This window comes from Copadichromis virginalis, linkage group LG22 (assembly GCF_057382275.1).
Source record: "Copadichromis virginalis isolate Kocher_CV1m ecotype Utaka linkage group LG22, C_Virginalis_male_GT1.1, whole genome shotgun sequence".
NCBI lineage: Eukaryota > Metazoa > Chordata > Actinopteri > Cichliformes > Cichlidae > Copadichromis > Copadichromis virginalis.
In genome coordinates, this window is record NC_140638.1 from 33,331,568 (window position 1) to 33,354,122 (window position 22,555).

A 22,555-nucleotide genomic window follows, 5' to 3' on the forward strand; every position below is an offset into this window, starting at 1 on the left:
CCGGGGAACCCCCCGACGCCCTAAGCCTGTCCCTACCCCCACACCAATCACAACAGTGAAGGCGGGACCAAACTATGACCCCCCACCCCCACTAGGTGATGGAGCTGATCAAAGGAGCCCAGAGCAATTGATCTGATGTGGTGGCAGAGGCTGTATCAAAACTAATGTAATCTAATAGATAATTTCTATATTGGTTAGAATTAAGATTATTTTTATTTTTCCAGTTCATGAGGACTGTTTTCTTGGCTATGCATAGGGCAGTGAAAACCATATGGGCGATATTCTTTTCTGAAGTGACATTATCTAAGCTGCCCAACAAACACACTAAGGGGGAAGTTGGAATGTTACATTTCAGACACTTCGATAAGTCTTCACATATCTCGCGCCAAAACTTCTGAACTGTGGACAGAACCAAAGAGCGTGGATATATTTGTCCGGTGAATTGGTTTGGCAGTGTGAGCAGTTGTTGGTAGACGTAAAGCCCATCTTGAACATCCGATGACCTGTATAGTGCACTCTATGTAATATTTTGTATTGAATTAATTGAAGACTGGGATTTCTAATTAGATGAAAGGTTTTTAAGCAAATCTGAGACCAGAAGTTTAGGTCTAAGTTAACTGATAAATCCGCTTCCCATTTTGCAATAGGAAGTGATATTGATTCATCTGTTTTAGAAAGCATTCTGTATATTTTGGATAGTAATTTGGGGGTTTTAAGAGTAAGAAATTGAACCACACTTGGTGGTGTTTGTAGTTCAACTTGACCCGGTTTAAATTTCTTTTTTACTATGGATTTAATTTGTTGATATTCTAAAAATATTTTCTTGTTGATCCCATATTGTGTAACTAGTCCGTCAAATGAAATAAATTCTGTTCCTTCTAGTATATGTTCTAAATATTTGATTCCTTTACCACTCCAATCTGAAAAGTTTATCATATTATTGTTTTGTAATATGTCAGGGTTGCTCCAGATAGGTGTACGTTTGCATGGGATTAATGAAGACGCCGTCAATTTTAGAAACTCCTACCATGCTGTCAGAGAAGAGCTGATGTTGACGCTTTTAAAGCATTCATGTCGTTGGATGTTTGAGCTGATAAATGGTAGGTCTGAGATCTCTAGATTATTGCAGAGTGCTTGTTCTACATCTAGCCAAGGTTCATCTAAGAGGGTATGTTTTAGCCATCCTGAGATAAACTGAAGCCTGTTGGCTAAGAAGTAGTGCTGAAAGTTAGGCAGTTCTAGTCCTCCTTTATCCTTGGTCTTTTGTAGTGTTTTTAAGCTTATACGTGGGGGTTTATTTTTCCAAAGGAATTTGGACATACATGAATCTAGAGATCTGAACCAATCTTGTGGCGGTTTAGTTGGGATCATTGAGAATAAATAATTTATTTTTGGTAAGACCATCATTTTTATAGCGGCAACCCTTCCCATGAGTGATATGGGTAGACATTTCCATCTAGCCAGATCATCTTCTACCTTCTTTAAAAGTGGGATATGGTTTAATTTAGTTAGATCTGCAAGCTTGGGAGAAACATTAATACCTAAATATTTTATATTTCCCGATTGCAGTGGTGTAGAAGAGGAATTATGGAGGGAGCAATTAATCGGTAGAACTGTAGATTTTGACCAGTTAATTGAGTAATCTGATATTCTTGCAAAAGAGTTTATCAATTCAATCACCCCAGAGATATTGGTTTGTGAATTTTGGAGAAAGAGTAACACATCATCCGCATAAAGGCTGATTTTATGTTCCACGTTCTTGCATTTTATGCCCTTAATTACTGAATTCTGTCTAATTGCTGCTGCTAGTGGTTCGATAAAAATTGCAAACAGTGAAGGGGAGAGTGGGCATCCCTGCCTGCTGCCCCTCAGCAGACAGAAGGTGGAGGATGTTTGGTCATTTGTTTTGACACAAGCTGTTGGGGAATTGTATAATATTTTTAACCAGTTTATGAAAGAGGATCCAAAACCAAATTTGTGTAAAGTTGCAAATAGAAATTTCCAGTTAACTCTGTCAAATGCTTTTTCTGCATCTAAAGAGAATATTGTAGTTTCTAGGTTTTTACTGTATGAGTAGTCTATCAAATTAAGTAGTCTACGTGTATTTGTTGATGAGTGCCTACCTTTTATGAAACCAGTTTGGTCAGGATGAATTAAGAGGGGGGTTATTTTCTCCAGTCTCTTTGAGAGAGCTTTGCAGATTATTTTAAGGTCTACATTTATAAGGGATATTGGACGATAGCTTGAGGGATATACAGGGTCTTTGCCTGGTTTTAGCAGGAGATTGTTTGCAGAATTCATATTTGATGGAAGTCTGCCCTTTTCTTTAATTTCCAACAACGTTCTGTAGAAAACTGGTGCTAGAATCGACCAGAATTCTTTGTAGAATTCTGCAGGAAAGCCGTCTGGACCTGGAGCCTTATTATTGGGCATACTTATCAGGGCTTCCTGGAGTTCACCTGGTGTCAGTGGTGAATCCAGTGCCATTGCTTGAGTGTCCAATAATTTTGGAAGAGTTATGTTGTCCAAAAACTGATCAATTTCTTTTTTAGATGGGTTTATTTGTGGTGAATACAACGTTTTATAGAAATCCCTGAAAATGTTGTTTATTTGTATCGGATCATATATTGTGTTCCCAGATGAATCTTGAACAGCACCTGTAGTTGTTTTTTCTTTATTTATTTTTAGCTGGTTTGCTAGAAATTGACCGGATTTATTACCATGTTCATAATTTTGTAGGCGTAGTCTTTGTACTAAGAATTTTGTTTTCTTATCAATTATCTCATTTAATTCTAGTTTTGTTTTGCGTATTTTGTTCAATGTTTCCTGATCTTGGTGGGACGCGTAGGCTTCTTCTAGTGATTTGATGTTTTTTTCTAATTCCTGAATATTTTTGTTTTCTTTTTTCTTTTTATGTGATGAGAAAGAAATTATTTTACCTCTCATCACAGCTTTCCCTGCTTCCCATAGAACAGAAGCTGATGTTTCGGGAGTGTCATTATAGTCCAAATATGAAGTCCACTCTTTTTTAAAATATTTAATAAAGTCTTCATCTTTAAGTAGTGATATATTAAATCTCCAGTTTTTTCTTGGCGTAGTATTATTCTTGTGCATTAGTGTTAAAGATACAGGACCATGATCGCTGACAGCTATAGGGTGAATCTCAGTGTCTGAAATGTCGTTCAGCAGTGAGCTGCTGACCAAAAAATAATCCAGACGAGAGTAGGAGTGATGGACATGTGAGAAAAAAGTATATTCCTTACTGGTGGGGTGAAGGGAGCACCATGCATCGCAAAGACCAAAGTCGCTCATATACTGTTTGATTATATTTGTGGACTGCCAATTACGCTGAGTTCCCGCTGTATTGAGCCTATCCATGTCTTCATTTAGTCCAAGGTTGAGGTCGCCTCCAAGAACAAGTGTGCCATCTAAGTGTTCAGAGAGTGCACTGAAAAAACCGTGAAAGAATGAGGGATCATCAACATTTGGACCATATACACTTGCAATACATAGCTTTTTATCAAGTATAGATAGTTTAATGATTAAGAATCGGCCCTCTGGATCTATAACTGTATCGAGTACTGTGAAATTAATATTTTTATGTATTAAAATTGCTACTCCCCTTTGTCTAGAATTATAACAAGCTGAGAACACATTAGGAAACTCAGGTGTTTTAAGTTCATTCGAACCTCTAAGAGGTCTGTGGGTCTCTTGTAAAAGGACAACATCTGCCTGTAGTTTTTTGAGTTGGTTAAATATTTTTAACCTCTTTTCTCTGGAGCCAGCTCCATTTATATTCCATGTAATGAACCTCAGTGTACCCATAGATGTTTGTGTATAACTAGGGATGTATGCTGTGTGCGTCGCTTAGACAGGTGGAGAGAATACGTCACTTGTTCATAAATAAAGAGAAGGAGAGAGAGAAAAAATGTGTGGCGAGATGCTCCCTGAGTCTGACTTTGTGTATGCATAGTTACTAATATGAGTAGGCTTGGCTTAAGTGTGTGTGTATCTTATATGACTGTGTGCGCTGTCTGACTGATGTAAATGTGCTGCCGTTGAGCGCATGGTGCGAATGTGTCGAAATAAAGGATGTTTGCGGATGAGTGTCGAAGCAGGTGATCGAGGCAGTGAAAGGAATAAAGAAAGAAACCAAGGACAGGGGTGAGCAGCATAAATCCAAGAGGGGGAAAAGAGAGGAAAAAAAACGAGAAGAAAAAAACAAAAAACAAACAAAACGTAAACATTCCAATTAAATCACTGACGGAGAGTGACGGTGTTAATTCTGCTATGAAATCACACTTTAAGATGCGATTTGATACTGGTAAGTTAAACAGATGTTAATGCAAGTTAGTGTGTGTGGATAGGGAAAGGGTGTAGCTGATTCTTATCTGGTGTGAGGTTAATACAGCCACGGAGTGATGTTGGGGTCGCGGTGGAGCTGTCCGTCCACGTACAGCCGGTCCACAGCGGTCCTGCGTCGTTCCAAGATCTCTTTGGGGAACTGGTCGTTCACGCTGAAGTCCGTTCCTTTTAATTCCCTGCCGCGGCTTTTCACATGTTGCTTTTGTTTGAAGTGGCCGAATTTGGCCACGATAGGACGTGGTCTCCCGGCCGTAGCCCGAATGGGGCCGAGGCGATGTACCCAATCGAAGACGATGTTCTTCACAGTGTCCTCCGGCAGCTTCAGGTGGGTTTTGATGAAGCTTTTTACCGTGGTCTCCGTGTCCTCTCCAGCGGCTTCTGGAATACCAGAAAATACCAGATTATCACGCATGCTACGAGCTTGTAGATCGATAACTGTTTCTTTTATTTTTTTATTTTCTCTATTGAGCTGGGTAACATTATCTGTGAGACATTTCACCGACTCCCTTAGCGTGGCATTTTCAGCAGCAAGCGTTTCCACCTGCTGCTGGCTCCAGGGATTCTCGCAAGCATTTAAATTCTCGGTGAAGAATCTCCACCAAGGACAGCCTTGCGTCGAAACTGGACAATCGCTTGTCGATTGACTCCAGTATGTCAGCAATATCTTTGCCGGCTGGCGATGTTGAGCCGGGGGAATCTGCCGGGCGTTGTCTTTTCGACGACGGCGTCTCAGGTTTGGCCGGGGAAGATGCACACTGGGTCTTCTTCATCACGAGATCCTGAAAGCACTGATCAATATAATCTTGGAGAGTCTCTAAACTCTCCTCGTTGTTCTCCAGGGTGTTGGAGATTATTTAGACAAATAGTGTTAGTTATAAGACAATTGATAAGTGTATTTGGTAATACTGAAGCTTAAATGAATTTGTTCAAATCTAAACTACCATTTGTTTTAATTTTCCGCCAAAATCTCCGGCGTCTGACGTCAGTTACAACATGAGTCGCTTACCTTGTCCGTCACTTCCGAGAGATACATGATTTTCATGCAGGACAATGCTCCATCACACGCGTCCAAGTACTCCACAGCGTGGCTGGCAAGAAAGGGTATAAAAGAAGAAAAACTAATGACATGGCCACCTTGTTCACCTGATCTGAACCCCATTGAGAACCTGTGGACCATCATCAAATGTGAGATTTACAAGGAGGGAAAACAGTACACCTCTGTGAACAGTGTCTGGGAGGCTGTGGTTGCTGCTGCACGCAATGTTGAAGGTGAACAGATCAAAACACTGACAGAATCCATGGATGGCAGGCTTTTGAGTGTCCTTGCAAAGAAAGGTGGCTATATTGGTCGCTGATTTGTTTTTGTTTTGTTTTTGAATGTCAGAAATATATATTTGTGAATGTGGAGATGTTATATTGGTGTCACTGGTAAAAATAAATAATTGAAATGGGTATATATTTGTTTTTTGTTAAGTTGCCTAATAATTATGCACAGTAATAGTCACCTGCGCACACTGATATCCCCCTAAAATAGCTAAAACTAAAAACAAACTAAAAACTACTTCCAAAAACATTCAGCTTTGATATTAATGAGTTTTTTGGGTTCATTGAGAACATGGTTGTTGTTCAATAATAAAATTATTCCTCAAAAATACAACTTGCCTAATAATTCTGCACTCCCTGTATATTTACTCAGCAGAGTGGCTCTGTTTGTCAGCACAGCTGACTGACTGGCCTTTTGTACAGCCGCCCCCAACTTTGCGGAGCAAAGGTGCACTTCACTTAGGAAGGTCAGCCAGTAGACTCTGGTGGAAGAGCTGGAAGTCTGATGAGTTGAGCCACTGATCGTATATATGCCTTGTTTCCCACCTGTATCTGAGCAGTCCAAACCCTGCCATCTGCTCCAGGGATGACTTGGATGACCTTCCCAACGAGCCACAGGGCACGAGGGAGCTGCTGGTCCACAATGAGAACGATAGTGCCAACAGTCAACTGATCTCTTTCGTGTTGCCAGTTGTGCCACGTCTGGAGTGAAGGTAGATAATTCCAAATGTAGTGGATCCAGAATTGATCTGCCAAGGCTTGGCACTGCCTCCACCTATGACGGCTCAAGATTTCTGTTTCTGGGTAGACAACCTGTGGCATGGAGATATGAAGGGTGAGTTCCCTCTTGAGAACAGCAGCAAGCTGGGCTCCCACATGAGCAGCACAGAGCTCCAACCTAGGAATGGACTGTTGACGGACGGGAGCAACTCGATATCGGACGGCTAGGAAGGCTACCTGGATTCCCCCTATTTGATCTTCTGTCTGAGGGGATACCACAGCTCCATATGCCTTCTCAGATGCATCGGAAAAGATGTGGATGCTTTGCTTGCAAAGGGATAGGTCTGTCTCCGGCTGCACGTGACAATGTGACAGGGAGACATCAGGGAGCTGAATCAATTCACTTTCCCATGCATGCCACAGCTGCAACAGGTCAACTGGCAGATTCGGATCATCCCAGTCTCTCCTTTTTCTCCAGAGGTGCTGGACCGGGATTTTGGCCCGAGTGGTGTAAGGAATGAGGAGGCCAAGCGGATCATACTGCTTGGCCAGAACCCAATAGATGATTGTGGGCTCCACCAACTGCTCGGTGTGCCGTATCTGATATCTTAGCTTGTCAGACTGGCAATGCCATTTCAGGCCCAGAGTCTGCTCTGGTACATCAGTTCCATTGGGGGAAAACCACAGTTCACTGTTTTCCGAGACTGATCCAGGTGGCATATGACTGATGAGTTCTGGGTAGTTGGAAGCCCACTGTCGTAATTCAAAGCCACCAGTGAGTAGCAACTGCTGGATTTTGTTGACCAGTTGCTGGGCTTCGGGAAATGATGCAAAGCTCTGGAGGAGATTGTCAGAGCTAGTGGATCGCGATGCATTAACCTCATGGGTCTGGCACCCTTCCCACGATCCACACGTGGCTCTCAAGGTTGCTGAGGATGATGGAAATACACATCATGATCTTGAATGATTGTGTGGCAGTTTGGACAGCAGTCTGGTGACGTGTGACCCACATTTCAGTTCTGCTCTCCCCTCTTTCCCAAGATTTCCAACATTCCCACGAGAGCCCTTACTTTCAGGGCAAAAAGACGGAGTGCTCAGCTGTCACCACTCCGTACAGGAGACTCAGACAACACGTCAGTGATCTGCTGCAGGGCAAGTTTGAGGTTGACCATACAGCTCTATCAGAGACGACATGGTCTGTCTGTATGTGTAGCAGCTATTGCTGTAGGAATCTGCAATCAGGAGGACGTCTTCCAACTTGAGGTGATCGACTAGGATCTGGTACTTGAAACGTTCAGTCGCATCATGACGCAGGATATAGTCAAGGGCCATTCGCAAACAAGCGAACTGGCTGGGGTCATCAGACGTGAAGTATGAAATGTGTGGTGTTGATCCCCGGAACACAGTCTCTGTACTCAGTAGAGGTTCGTGCTGACCATATTTCCTCCAGTCTTTGGAATCAATTGGCGGCCAATGAGGTGGGTCCCCAGTCATCTCCTGGAAGCTTTCTGGTTGTTGGCGCTGAAAGGTGTATGGCTCTGCATATTCAGGGGTGACCTGTCTCTTCAAGCATGCTCCAGGGCCATACTCGTCCTTCACGTTAATTTTCCTGACCTGTTCAGTCACAGGAAGTTGGCTGTACTGATAAGGTGACGTACATCTGAAAGGAACTGAGGCTGCTGCACTAGCAGGAATCTCTGACATGGAGGTGGTAGGTGGGGGAATGGCTCATCACTCTGAGGATCAAGTGGAAGTGGTGCCTCTGGCCAAGGTAAATTCTGTATGTCATCCTCTGGTATGTGAAAGGAACGTACAGTGTGTAGGTAGGGCCTGGAGGCATGGTCAGGATGAGGAGACTGGTCCTGGGTACTTGAGCCTAGTGCTGAAGGTTGGGGAGCTGAAGACGACTGAGTGGCTGAGGACTGGAGAGAGAGAGATCACCAAGCAAAGTCTGAACCTCTCGTCTGAGCTGATTATTATCTTCCTGCTGATAATACCACGTCTGAGGTGGGCCTTCTGATACTGCCCTTGTGTGGGCGTGGTGTTTTTCTCCGCTTCCTCCTCTCTTGCTCCACCCCTCTGTCTCTCTCTTGCTCTTCTCTCTCCCCAGGACACAGTACCTGCTCATTGGCCTCATTTACAACCTGGGCCCAGTCAGCAATCACCTCTCTGAGGTTATATAAGCTGGGGATGGGCTGGATGTGGGAGGGTGGTTTTCTCTGGTGTCTCCGCTTTGAGTGCTAGGTGTGAGTTCTGGTGGTTTTCCTCTGTGCTGGTCAGTGTGTGATACTGGTCTAGGTGTGGAAAAGGCCTGCTGTGTGTGACCAGCCCCACTGTGCATGGCTCTTTGTGAGTAGCTCTTAACTGAGCAGTGGTTTTCCTTAAGTGACGGCGGCCTCCATTATTTGGTTTGGCCTGCCTGGTTACTTCTAGTAGCAGCGTTGCTGTCTTTTTCTGTTGAAGCCTTATAGTTGTTTTCTTTCTTGAAGTGGTCACCATCTCTTTGGGTTGACCTTGCTGTCTCTTTCTGTTGTTACTGTCTATATGATTATTGGGTTAATTATAATAAAGATTTATTTTGTGTTAAACACCTCTGCCTAGCGTCCTTTTCATTTCAACCTGGATCCAACTGTTACTGTCCCCCACCCTCTTCACCTAGCTTTCATGTGGGGACGTAACAAAGTGGGGGCTCGTCCGGGATAGGAATGAAAGGAATTGAGTTGAGTACGAGTTTGAACAGGTGTTTGTGTGTTGTGTGAGTGTCATTTGACTAGCTGCTGCTCTCCCCGGCTAGCACAGGGGAGTGTCTAGCTGAGCGTTTGCTCTTCCTTCGGACACTCGTTTTTTGTTTTGCCTTTGTTATTTTCGGAGCAAACCCGGGTGGGGATTAATTCTCTGTTGGGGTAGGCTTTTCGGTGCATTTGGCACTTGATGATTTGCCTTTAAAGTGGACTCGAGCCTGGCACACTCCAGAAGCTAGGTCAGGCTAAATTCTGAGTAGGTAGGACTGGGGGGAGTGTGGGTAGAATTTTAGTTAATGGTTAACTTGACACAACACATTTTATTTCATCTGTTTTTGGTTGTGTAGTGAAGGTGTTGTGTGGCCCTTTAGTGGTTCGTCTGTGTTTTGCGTTTCATGGACACGTTTGATATTGCTGGGTTTAAGGCAAAGCCGTCGCTTGCCCTGCTGGATGTTTGTAGGAAGAGAGATCTGCATGAGGTGGCAACATGTTACGGGATCAGTGTCTCCGCTGGTCTACGCAAAGCGAAGCTGAAGGCCGCTCTGGTGTCTGGGTTGTTGGAGAAGAGGGTGGTTGTAATGCAAGAACCCCCGAGCACACCCGGTCCGACTGGACCAAGTGCAGCACCTCATGTTCCAAGCCAGGTCGTAGAACCGTCAGTGTCTACACCTGTGGGCCAGGGGCTACCCGAGGGCGGGCCAATGACGCTGCCCCGTTTTGAGCCGCTCTCCACCCAGTCAACAGAGGGTTCTAAGCAGGATGCTAGGCTCAAAGTCTGTCTGGCTCGTCTCCAGCTGGAAAAGGAGGAGCGTGAGAGAGAGTTCCAGCTGAAAAGGGAGTTAGAGCTTAGGCGTTTGGACACGGAACTGGCTAGGGCTAGGGAGGTTGAGCTGAAGAAGGTGGAGGTGGAAACTAAGGTCAAGCTGCGACAGCTGGAACTCCAGCAGGCCTCCTCCCCTCCTGTGGCGGCTTTGCTGTCACAGACAGAGGTACAGTTTGATGTGGGAAGGAATAGTCGTCTGGTCCCTGTATTTTGTGACACTGAGGTGGAGACTTCTTTTGAATCATTTGAGCGGATAGCGACAGCCTTGCGTTGGCCGCGGGATGCATGGGCCATCCTGCTGCAGTGCAAGTTGGTGGGCAAGGCACAGGAAGTTTGTTCCTCGTTGTCCGCTGAGTGCAGTTTGGATTACGACAAACTGAAAAGTGCTATCCTGTTAGCCTACGAACTAGTCCCTGAGGCTTATAGGCAGCGATTTTGGGGGTTGAAAAGGGTGCAGGGTCAATCCTTCCTGGATTTTGCAAGGGAAAAGAGTGTCCTCTTTGACCGGTGGTGTGTGTCCAGCAAAGCTACTGACCTGGCGTCGATGCGTGAATTAATGCTGGTGGAGGAATTTAAGAACTGCATCTCCGAGAGGATTGCAGTATACCTCAGTGAACAGAAGGTTTCCTCATTACAGCAGGCTGTAACACTGGCTGATGAGTTTGCCCTCATCCATAAAACCAGTGTCATTAAGCATGGCCGACGCGACGCCTCAGTGAAGGTTAGTGATATGCCAGCTGCACAATACCCAAAGAGTGAGGTACTTGTGTCCCATCCCAAGGCAAAACGAAAGTGTTTTTTCTGTTTCAAGTCTAGCCATTTAGTAGTAAATTGTAAGACCTACAAACAGAAACAGTCAGTCTTGAGGGCTAGGAGTGTGCCGCTAACAATGCTAATGCAGGCATGGTTTCAAGATCCAGAATAAAGCTCTGTTTCTTTTGCCACAAACCTGGCCACCTGATTGCTCACTGTTCAAAAGCCAACTCAAAGCAAAATCGATCTGCTTTCAAAAGAGTGAACTGTGGTTCACAAACGGACAAAGTTGCCAATCCTAGGCGACAACTGGAGCATAATTGCTTGGTGGTGTCATTTGGTCACTGTCAGAGATCGACTAATTGTAATCCGCCACCTGTTGACCGTCTTTCGGGTCCAGATGACCTACAGTGTGACACATTGTGTACGACACAAACATTCAAACCTGCACCTCTGGCTAACCAGCATACCTGTCACCATGACCTAGCGAAGAAGCGTCTGAAAAGTGTTTCAGAAAGGCCTTCTAGCTATTCGCTGGGTTCTCCATATGTGATGGCTCAAAAAACACCTGGCTGTCACTTTGGACACTATTTTGAGGGACTTGAGCCAACCCCATTCAGTGTTTTCGACCCATCAAAAAGGTCTTGGCAGTTTTGGCAGGCTATGCCTAACCAACTAGGCCCAGTCAGCAATCGCCTCTCTGAGGTTATATAAGCTGAGGATGGGCTGGATGTGGGAGGGTGGCTTTCTCTGGTGTCTCCGCTTTGAGTGCTAGGTGTGTGATTGTCCTGCCTACGGTGTGGAGTGGTAGGAGCAGTGGGAGAGGCTTCTGGTGGTTTTCCTCTGTGCTGGTCAGTGTGTGATACTGGTCTAGGTGTGGAAAAGGCCTGCTGTGTGTGACCAGCCCCACTGTGCATGGCTCTTTGTGAGTAGCTCTTAACTGAGCAGTGGTTTTCCTTAAGTGACGGCGGCCTCCATTATTTGGTTTGGCCTGCCTGGTTACTTCTAGTAGCAGCGTTGCTGTCTTTTTCTGTTGAACCTTATAGTTGTTTTCTTTCTTGAAGTGGTCACCATCTCTTTGGCTGATTTATCATTAAAGCAGTGTTGCTGTCTCTTTCTGTTGTTATTGTTTATATGATTATTGGGTTAATTGATTATAATAAAGATTTATTTTGTGTTAAACACCTCTGCCTAGCGTCCTTTTCATTTCAACCCGGATCAAACTGTTACTGTCCCCCACCCTCTTCACCTAGCTTTCATGTGGGGACGTAACAGTCATCCTCTGGTATGTGAAAGGAACGTACAGTGTGTAGGTAGGGCCTGGAGGCATGGTCAGGATGAGGAGACTGGTCCTGGGTACTTGAGCCTAGTGCTGAAGGTTGGGGAGCTGAAGACGACTGAGGGGCTGAGGACTGGAGAGAGAGAGATCACCAAGCAAAGTCTGAACCTCTCGTCTGAGCTGATTATTATCTTCCTGCTGATAATACCACGTGCCATGCTGGGGAGTCTGGTCAGCTGGAGGGGCTGAGGTGTCAGGATGTGCCCATGGTCAACTGGGGAATAGTTGTGCGACACATGTGTCTGTGGTAGTGATCTCCTCGGCAACTGCACCAAGAAGTCATGAGGCTGCTCTGGAGCAGTAAGTTACCATACTGATATTCCTCAGTAAAAAGTGACCCACCTTCATAGTAGCAAGTCATTTTAATTCTTAAGTTACCGGGATAAGATTAAATTCTTCTTCTAAGTACAAGCCCCAGAAAGGGTAACAAGAGACAATTGAACCAAATCTAGACAAGTTATGGGGCCCAGAAGTAAAATTACTGGACAATATAGGTAATTGTCCACCAAAATAAAATACAACTAAAACTGAACTTGACAGAGGGGACTGGCACTTAAGGATGAGATAAAGGGAAACATTGTGGGGACTAAGTGAATGTCATAAACACAGACTAGAACTAAAGTACAACAGGAACTAAAGACTCAAAATGTGAAGGACTGAATGATCAAAACCTAACAAAACTGAGGGCAAATAAACCATTAAGCAAATAAACAATAACACTAAACTCCAAAGTACAAGAAAAACACAAAAAATAAAAACTCCATAACATCAAAACTAGGAAATACTCATGGAAACTAACAGGAATCAAAATGTAGCCTAACAACAACAGAGAGATAAATTGGAATTCTAACCCTAAACTGAATACATTTTTTTAAATGTAATTTAATTTAATTTAATTATGAAATCCAAACAAAACCTGCAGGCCATAACACAAGGTGTGAATTATGGTGTCAAGTATGGCAGGTGGTGACTAAACACACTGGCACACACAGACTCAGGGTTTTTCAGTGAAGCCTTAAGACATTAAAGTAGGATTCCATGTGTGTACACTTATGTAGGTCTGCAAGTTTTTAGACATTTTTTTTACTTTGCCTCTCTTAGCTTTGATTCTAGAAGTTTAACATTAAGTAGTCATGTAACAGGTTAGAAATGACAGACATAGTCCCCCATTTTCAGAGATTCAAAGGTAACTGCAAAAACTAGCATGATTCTAAGTATAAGGACTTTTGTTTTTATAAATAGAAGAGCATTTTATTTGAGTCATTGCCAATGTGAAGTCCAGAACACAGGGATATCACCCTATGCTGGCTCTGCCAGGCCTTTACAGCACCAGCATTCAGTCGCTGTCTTCAGTTTTTTTGGAGTTGCAGAAAAACATGTCCTCTTAGGTTGAGAGACAGTCACTAACAGTCATAACCATTTATGAAAACAAAGAGGCAACTATTTCTTTAATAGAACATTAGCAAGAATGTTACTTTTCAAAGTAAATCTAATTAAATTCAACAAATGATTTCAACACTCAAAGCCAAAATGCTTGTTTAAAGTTTGTAATTTTAGATGTGTTATACTAAAAATGCCAGGAAACAATCTAATATAGAAATGGTCAACATTTCCACTGCAAGGAAAAGTCATGTACAATAACCATTCCCCAAACTAAACAAAAACAACCTCAATCAGTCCAAAAGTTCAACCAGTCCGTAGGCCCAATTGCAATCCCTGCGATGGCCACATAACAGCCAACCACAGTCCAGGCGGTGGCGACAAAGCTATTCTGGTGACCGAACCGATGGACGGCAACAGTGGCAGAACAGTTCAGGCAGCCAACCACGGGCCTGGTGGAGGCAACATGGCAGCTCTGGTGGGCGGCCAGGGGTCTGATGACAGCCTCGAAGTAGCTCTGATGGCTGACCACGGATCCAGTGGCATCGAAACTGTTCAGGTAGGCAGCCGTGGACCTGGCGGAGGTGACGTTGCAATTCCGGCGGCCGACCACATAACAGCTCCAATGAGCAATGCCAAAGCACAGTAGGTGGTTTATGACGTGCAAGCTGTGCTGGACGTGGACGTGCAGGCCGTGCTGGACGTGCAGGCCAGTCAGGGCGCTGACCTCCAACTCCGATTGAGCGGGTCCCTCCGGCGCGCTGACCTCCTGCTCGGGCAGAGCGGGTCCCTCCGGCAGCGCCGCAGCTACAGATGGTCGAGCCGATGGTGATGATGTTGATACGGCAGCTGCAGGCAGTGGAGATGATGTTAGTGTAGCAGCCACTGGTGGTAGATTGGGCGGTGATACAGCAGCAATAGGCAGGTGAAGTGATGGTGGTGTGGTTACTGCAAACTGCTTAGCTACAGGCCGGGCGGCTGACTGAGCTACAGTAGGCTGTGCTAACAGCTGAACTGATGACGGAACAGAAGACTGCACTAGAGACTGAGCTCGTGGCAACACAGGAAACTGAGGTTCTGACTGTAGTGACATTTGTGGGTGAAGTTGAGCAGGTGGTTGAGTGGCTGACTGAGCTACGGGCCGGGCGGCTGACTAAGCTGCGGGCCGGGCGGCTGACTGAGCTAATTGCTGAGTTTCATGCTGAGCTGGCGGCTCTGAGTGTTCTGGCCACAACTCAGAGTTCCCTAAATAAGAGTGCCCTAATTCAGCATGTGCAATTTCAAAGTCCACTAAAAAAGCTACACTGTCCACAGTCCGCTGAATCAGCTTACTTGATCTCCCTGCCAAGGACGAAGGTGGAAGTGTGGGAAGTTCTGGTTGCAAACTCTCCAGAGGTCCAGGGGCAGTTCCAGAACCATGTTCAGCCTCAGAATCAACCCCGGCTGAGTTACTAACTTTAAAGCAGTCTGGTTAACAGCCACACGAACAGTCTGAAAATCCGCAGCATTGTTATTAATGGGCTCTAGTTTAAACACTCCAGGCTCAGAATGAGCACAAGAAAAATAGTTTCCACCACTCCCTGAACAACACTCCTCCCCAGAATGAATAGTCACTGTTTCAACAGGTAATGACAAAATGTCTCGGTTACTCACAACAGCTTCACAATTAGTAACTACAGGGCCAATTCGTTTGGCTCTCGGCGAAGGCAGTCGCACTTTTCTCCTCTCCTCCTCCTCCTTCCCCTTATCTTCCCTGCTTAGCCTCTTGTGTCCTTGTCTTGTCTCGTGTGTATTACTTTTCCCTGGAAAACTCTCTCACAGTCTGTTCTCTAAACCTAAAAGAATTATGGATTTGATCAACTGGTCTCTGAATGCTATTGACACCCTTTTCTCAACGAGAAGTCTGGGCTCGGGAGAGCTCGAGTGCCCTGGAGGGACTTTCCCTGACAGATACACGATGGATGGGTGGCATAAATGGAGGATCGTGTGCCTGGCGGGACTGTCCATCAAGGACGCTGAAGATATCTACCTATTCAGAAGCATGATAACAGGGTTCTTGCTGATCGGAGCTGGCTTGGCCCTGGTTTATCGGAGAATTAAGAAAGCGGAACCGGCTGTTCAAACCCCCCCAAGGCTGTCCGCTGGGATTGAAACGATGGGACGAGGCGCGACTTCTAAGAACGGGCTCATTGAAAGCAGCATAGTTAAGACCTTGGAGACGCTTACAACTGCCGTGAAGACTCAGAATAACACCTCCAAGCGTATACTGGGTTACATCAAGGAGAGGCCTGCTCAAAATGACACCTTTGAGCAAAAGTTGGATTACATCGCAGAACAGCTCACTGCAGTTGTGAGTTCTCAGAATCGGCTATCTGAGCAAAAGAATGACAACACCACGGAACGGAAGTTTGATACCATCATGGGGAAGCTCGCGGTTCTCCAACGGGAGTTTGAGAGACCAGTGTCGGAGTGTTAAAGAACAGCTTTGAAATTCTCCTGAGCTGCTCGCATAAAAGAAAAATCAACAACATCAACATCATAATGCGGATACTTCCTCGGCGCCAGCTGTGGGCTGAAGGCTGGAGCCGAACAAAAACTCCCTGATAACGACTGTGTGTTGACTGTTCTTCCCACTCTGTGCAAGGCCACCTGGGTTGGCTGGTAGACTGTTTACTTAACCTGATAGAGCGAAGGACACTGTCTCAGCTGAACTATGGACACGCACATACATACACTTACACTGATAAGCACTCACACATCCCCCCTCCCCTTCCAATGCCTTCGATGCTTGTTACCTCCTGGCAACCGTCTGGGCCCGCGCTGGAGAGTCGGCGCAGTGGAAGGATGGCTGCTGTGTTGCCTGGGACTACTCCTCACCCCCTACCAAACCCTGTTGCTGGTCACGTGCTCTATAATGTTGTACTGTGGACATTTATGTGCTTTCTGTGCAGAGGAGTTTTTTTGTTTTTTGTTCTCATGCTGTCCTCCTATAGCCCAGCATGAGTAGAGATCTCTTTTTTTCCTCTTGTACTTTCCCATTGTAGTGTACATTTTAGTGTTTTTTTCTGTAATGCAACCGTTCTCTGACTTGTATCCCCATGTGATGTCTGTGTAGTGTGTGTAAGGTCGGGGGCGGGTTCATTCCACTGCAGGGCAACCTGCCACTGCATGTGGCGAATAAAATTTGAACTTGAAATTGAACTGACAGTGAGCTGACAGTCACTGAACTAATAGTCTCCAGGCCCACTGACCCAGAGAAACCCATGATGGACAGGTTAGCCAAAATCTCTCTCTCACCACTTTGAGCAGGCTTAGCATTGCTAGTGAGCGGGGAAGAAACATCCTTCATTTTCTTGTTCATAGCAAATGGAGTTACAACTATGGTGGAGTCTGAGTTACTTGCACTGCTGGTCCAGAATCAGCTGATTCTTCTGAAGCCACAGGAGTGAGGTGAGATTTGGTTTGATGATGGCATGGGCACAGTCTCCTCCGAGAAGGTGGGGCCGCGTGTATGGAAACTGTCCCCTCCTGATTATCTGTATTTTTATCCTCTGTGACAGAGTCCAGTCTACTCACTGTGGTGACTAGCACTGCCGGTCATTTGTTTGCTGACTCAACAAACGTTCAAGGAGGGAGAGGAGATGGGGTAGGTTGGCAATGGCAAGGGAGCCTTCTTCCCTTCAGTGGAGGGTCCAACAAGTGAGCAGCAAGCAATGGTAGGGAAACTGTCCGCCTATGAAGAAAAAAAACAGGCAGCAAGGGCTCCCAGGGAGGCAGCTGCATCCTCCTTGCCCGTACTGCCCAAACCAAACAGCTCAAAGCTGGAGCTTGCCCTCAGCATGGTTACAATTTGAATTAGTTTTTTAATGTCCAAAAAGCTCACAGAAAAGGTAGTGGATGACAGAAAAGTATCAAAAAAACACTACCAGTATGTGACTCTGATGCTGATTTGCAGCCTGGGTTACGCTCTAGCAGTAACTCCAGAGCTGGGCGAGCAACTTCTCCTCTGAGGCGACATTTGAGTCCGCTGGGCCCATTATAGCGGAATTATTATGTCATGGTCAGCGATGGCAGACCGTGGAGTTGAGGAAAGTTGGACCCAAACGCTCTTATAGTGAAGGACAGTGGATTTATTTATAGTGAGTGGAAAAAACAACTATGTACAAATACAACACTGTGGCTCCCGTGGCGATTCCTCTGTGAATCCCACACAGTGCACGTGTCCATAAACAGTGAGAATGTGACAACTCCAAAACCCGATTCCGCTCCGTGATTTCCCCTCATGACGACGCTTCTTGCTCCCGACTCCTGGTGACACAAAACACATACAGCTTAGCAGGAAACCCACAGTAGCGATGTCGTTCACATAAAAACTCATCAACTGAGGTACTTTACAGGTTTGCCATAGTATAATTCCACACTGACTGGAGCTCTGCCACCTTCTGAAATAGGACTCTCTTGATGAGGCCATCAGCTGCAGCTGGTGAAGGCTAACAAGCGGCAGGTGTGGCAGCCTCCAGTGTGAGAACACTTCTGGGTTGCAGTCCTCTCAGCGACCCAAAATATCCCGGAGCTCGTATGACCACACACAGGAAGAAAGAGGAAAAAAGCAGCGAAAACCACCAAAAACACAACATACGGAAAAATAAACATATACAAAAGATACATGAGCCCTGGGTCCTTAGACCCAGGCCATGACAGGTTTATTATTTTTATTGTTTTTGGAAAATGATGATTGTTATTATGACAGTGAGTCATCTTACACTTGTCTTACGCCATCCAATAGACAAATCACCTACACAGCTATGTGGCTGTCTGAGCTGAGAGCAAAGCACATGCTTTTGGAGATTTGGTTGTAAAGTGTACTGATTAAAAAAAAACATCTTTAAAAATTCCAGACGGTTTCCTTAATTTTTTATACACGTTGCTATTTTCATCTCGAGAGCTTTTGCTCCACTTCCTACACCAAAACTGGAAGAAGTGTTCACTTTGTGATATACTGCTTGAAAATATGTGTATTCAAAGGAAAATCTTAGATATCACATTTTGTGAACTAGAGGTTCATAAATTCTTTAGCTTATCTCTGCAGCAGAGGCGGAGGCAGACATTTGATACACCCAGGGCTTAGCCCTAAAGGGTAGTATGCATGTGGGATGGGGGCGGGGGGTTATAGGCTCTGTTTTGAGTTTTGTTCAAAAAAGCAGGACTTCATATAGGTTTTAAATTAAGCAGCAAGAACAAAGTCGGGGCTAAACCCCAATTCAACCAGACCCAGAACTGATTCGGAATTAAAACAGGACTACAACAGTTCAAAATCAGGACTACTTAGGACTTAACCAAGACAGAACCAGAATCAGAACTAGATGATAGTAGCACTAAAACCTGCACTACACTTATTTTTTAATTCTACCGAAGTCCACTATTTAGATTCAGAAAGGTTCATATAATTATTTAGCCTTGTTGTGTAAACAAGCCTGCATAACTTAATAAATGTAGAATTTGAAAAATAACAAACCTAAAAAGAAACATTAGGTACGAGATACATGAGTACCTATGATACGGTGATACTTTTGGTAAACAACCATTTGACTAACATGTGTGTCTCACCTGCTTATGTTCGTCTCTGTTCTGTCCTCATTCTCCTCTCTCTCTCTCTGCTCCTCTCTCTCCCTCTTTGTGCTGACAATCAAGCCAAACACCAACATCATCAAATATACAGTTGAAACCAGATATTTACAGACTCTTCAGATAAAAACACTTTTTTAATTGTAACATCAAATCAGACTAAATGTTTATTTTTTTAGATTGATAAATATAAAAACATATTTGTTAACTTTAAGAGTAAAGAGAGAAACTTTCTGTATTTCTTAATTGCAAATGGCACCAAATTGTATTCAAACTGAGCCACACTTATGGAGCTCCACAGTTCTGTTCCTGGTGTTTTGGTTGATATCTCTGGATTTTCCCATGTCAAAGAAACAGGCTCTGTGTTTTGCCTTATATGCATCCACAGCTGTGCCACCAATTTACTCACATGGACTCTACTAACCTATCAGAAGCTTCTTCAGCTCAGAATGGAATCGTCTGGAGTTTTCTTATTAATTAACAATAAACTTAGTGTATATGTACTCCTAAATTTGATGAAAGAGATAAAAAATAGAAGCTCTGTCTCTCTTTATTCTGACATTTAACTAATTCAAAAGATATTTCAATATTTATTTATCCAAAACAAAACAAGTTTACTCTAAACTGATGTTGTGCAGTAAAAAAATGTTCTTGTGTTTTCCATAAAGTGTATGTAAATATCTGGTTTCAACTGTCAATATACTGCTGTGTGTTGAAATTTTTGTTTTGCATAGGAATATACTGAACAACATACAAAGTACAATATATAAAATAACATCTACCTGAGTTTTTTCTTTGAAAGAAGCTCCTTATGTCCATTCTTGTATATCAGTGCATTACTGAAACCGATTTATTTAGCCGTGGAGGGTAACAACTGAAAATATGAAATAAACACACATGTAAGCTAAGACTCTCTAAAAAAACAGCAGTGTTGTTGTTCGGCTTTTCATGTTGCCATTTGTTGATTCACTTGAAGAGCAAGTAACTTAACATGGGTCAAATGATCAGTTTGATATCAATCTTTTGTGATACACCGTCATATTTACATTATTGGTACAGTACGAATGATTTGCTTTGGTACCTGCTCAAACTTCAGCTCTCCTCTGTCTGCCTGGCTGCGCTTCTCCAACAGCGCACGCGCAGGCAGCAGCTGCCCCGCCCCCTCGCTCAGTCGCTTAGTGTCTGAGCTCGGATCATACCAATATTAGGGGGGATTTACGCACAGTCGTAAATTCCCACAGTGTGCACTATGTGCTTCGAATATTGTGTGTAGTTTTTGTTTTATACAGTTGTCAGCCAGGCATCTAACTATGAAAAAATTACACTCCAAAAGACCCCGGGCTTCTGAAAAAACAACCCGGGCTTAAGCCCAGTAAGCCACCCCCCCCGCTCCGCCACTGCTCTGCAGCCTCTCTTTGCTCTTTATTTTCTAGGATGTCAGTAGGCTCACAGTCCTAAATGCACTCATTTAAATTCTTGTCTCCAACATGATTTAAATAGAAATGGTGAACTGACTTTAAACCCCCCTTTAGAAATGCACTCCTTTCTTTTATTGCGATGACTTCTGACCATGTTCATGTCTTTACTGTGAAAACTATGACAGCAGCACGTAGTAATGTATCTCTTTTCAAGCTTAATTCGGATTGTATATGGTGACATTTCTGTCATCATTATGATAAGTGAGTTCACTAAAAGACACAATTGTTTTGAAAAATTAACTGCCATGTTTCAAGCATTTGACACATCTACATTCATTGTTATGCTGTCATGTATCCAAATTAATCTCACAAAGAGTAATCAGGAGGCCTAAAAGTGGTTCCTTTATTACAAAGAAGGTATACAGTAGGGGAAATAATTCCCCTGGTGAATTTGTAATTTTGCCCAATTGAAAAGAAATTAATAGTCTCTAGTTTTTACAGTAGTTTCCTTTTAATATATAGAGAGAACATTAAAAAAAATTATATAAGCGTCATAAACTGATCTTTGGGGGTTTCATAATCAAACTAAATGCATTTCTTTGTGTCTTTACATCTCTTAGCTGTCATATGGCTCCAGCTCTCCTGCTCTGTCCAACCGACAGCGCTTCCCCACTTTCTTCCGTACTCATCCATCTGCTACACTGCACAACCCCACTCGGGTACAGCTCTTCCAGAAGTGGAAATGGACCAAGATTGCCACTATCCAGCAAACAACAGAAGTATTTACCTCAGTGAGTCATATATTACAATAATTCTGTGAACTCATGTACAATGAGGGGTGTGGTGAAGACACTACACTGGCCCCACCTTTAAATAGGAGCTCGCTAGTCAAAGTTTAGCTAAATGTATATTTAAGGATTTTGTTAGCACACAAGCAAAATTGTGAACTAGAGGCATAGTCTTATAATATGCTCCACTCAAACTGTGTACTAACACATCCAATTACTGCAAGGGCAGAAAACTTAACATGAAAAGCTTTCTCTCATTTTATAAAATAAATTACTCTGAATTCACTGAAGGATAAGACTATAATAATGTGAAATATTTTGCCATTTAAAACAAGAATAATGATCTTAAGCTTTTATTTTACTTTAAAAATACAACATGTTTTTTTGCGACAGCTCACTTTGACACTAAAATATTTCACTCGAAACTAAATTTTATGGTTGCACCATGTATTTTTCAATACTGTCCTGTGAAGTGGAAAGGACTTGTCCCCCAGGCTGCTTTCTAACATGTGTGTCACGGTACTGGGTCCGTGACCCAGTGTTTTATGTTTATTGATTAATCTGTATTTTTGGATTTAGTGTTATTCATGTTTTTGGTTCTCCTTATTGTTCTCCATGTGTGTATCCTTAAATTCTAGTCTTTAGGTTTCTGCTACTATGTGTTACACGTTTCATGTCTAGTCACACCTGTCTCTATGATTGTGCATCTCCCAGTCAGTCATGTCTCCATGTCTCATGTGTCTCATTCCCTCATTTCCTGTCTCACGCCACACATCTGCCAGCGAAGACGTGACAATGTGATTGTGAAAGAGTTCTTTTTAACTCAAACCATGATCTGATCTACACAAGTAGTTTTGGGCCACAACATTTAGCAAATTGTGAGTGAAAACAAAGTACAGAGACCTTCCATGGTGTTTATTAAAACCTGAGGAAAATTCTGCTGCTCATGTCATCACCCTGCTGGCTAATGATGACTTTGTGGTTTTTATAAGCACTACAGTTTATGACTATTTATGCTCATAAAAACAAATTTAAAATAAAAATCAATAGATAAAATGTTATTTGAGACAAGACAAATATGGACAAGAGAAGATGAGTGTACTTGTTGATTTCTCCAACATTATATGTATCACTTCGTGATATGTATAAGATTTTGTTCTCATTTCCATCACCATTTGCCATCTTTTATCCTCAACATATGGTTTTATGTCTCTCCTGATTCATTTTTCTCCAGGCTTCTATCTGTGCTGTTTTATCTGATTGTTAGTAACATCACCTCC

The 22,555-nt window shown here is 43.7% G+C and overlaps 1 protein-coding gene and 1 long non-coding RNA gene across 3 annotated transcripts in view; one reads left to right on the forward strand and one right to left on the reverse strand.

Moving 5' to 3' along the window:
• Nucleotides 1-22,555, forward strand: part of gabbr1b (gamma-aminobutyric acid (GABA) B receptor, 1b) — a 121,873-nt gene that overhangs the window by 30,157 nt on the left and 69,161 nt on the right. For both annotated transcript variants that reach the window (XM_085445651.1, XM_085445652.1), the window contains exon 3: nucleotides 21,108-21,278. In XM_085445651.1, the coding sequence (XP_085301777.1) occupies nucleotides 21,108-21,278 (171 nt within the window). The remainder of the gene's footprint in view (nucleotides 1-21,107; nucleotides 21,279-22,555) is intronic.
• Nucleotides 19,066-20,183, reverse strand: LOC146683724 (uncharacterized). Its single transcript, XR_014917470.1, has 3 exons — nucleotides 20,151-20,183; nucleotides 19,852-19,943; nucleotides 19,066-19,123 (listed from the first exon to the last, which is right to left on the reverse strand). It is a non-coding gene; the product is annotated as an uncharacterized LOC146683724 (long non-coding RNA).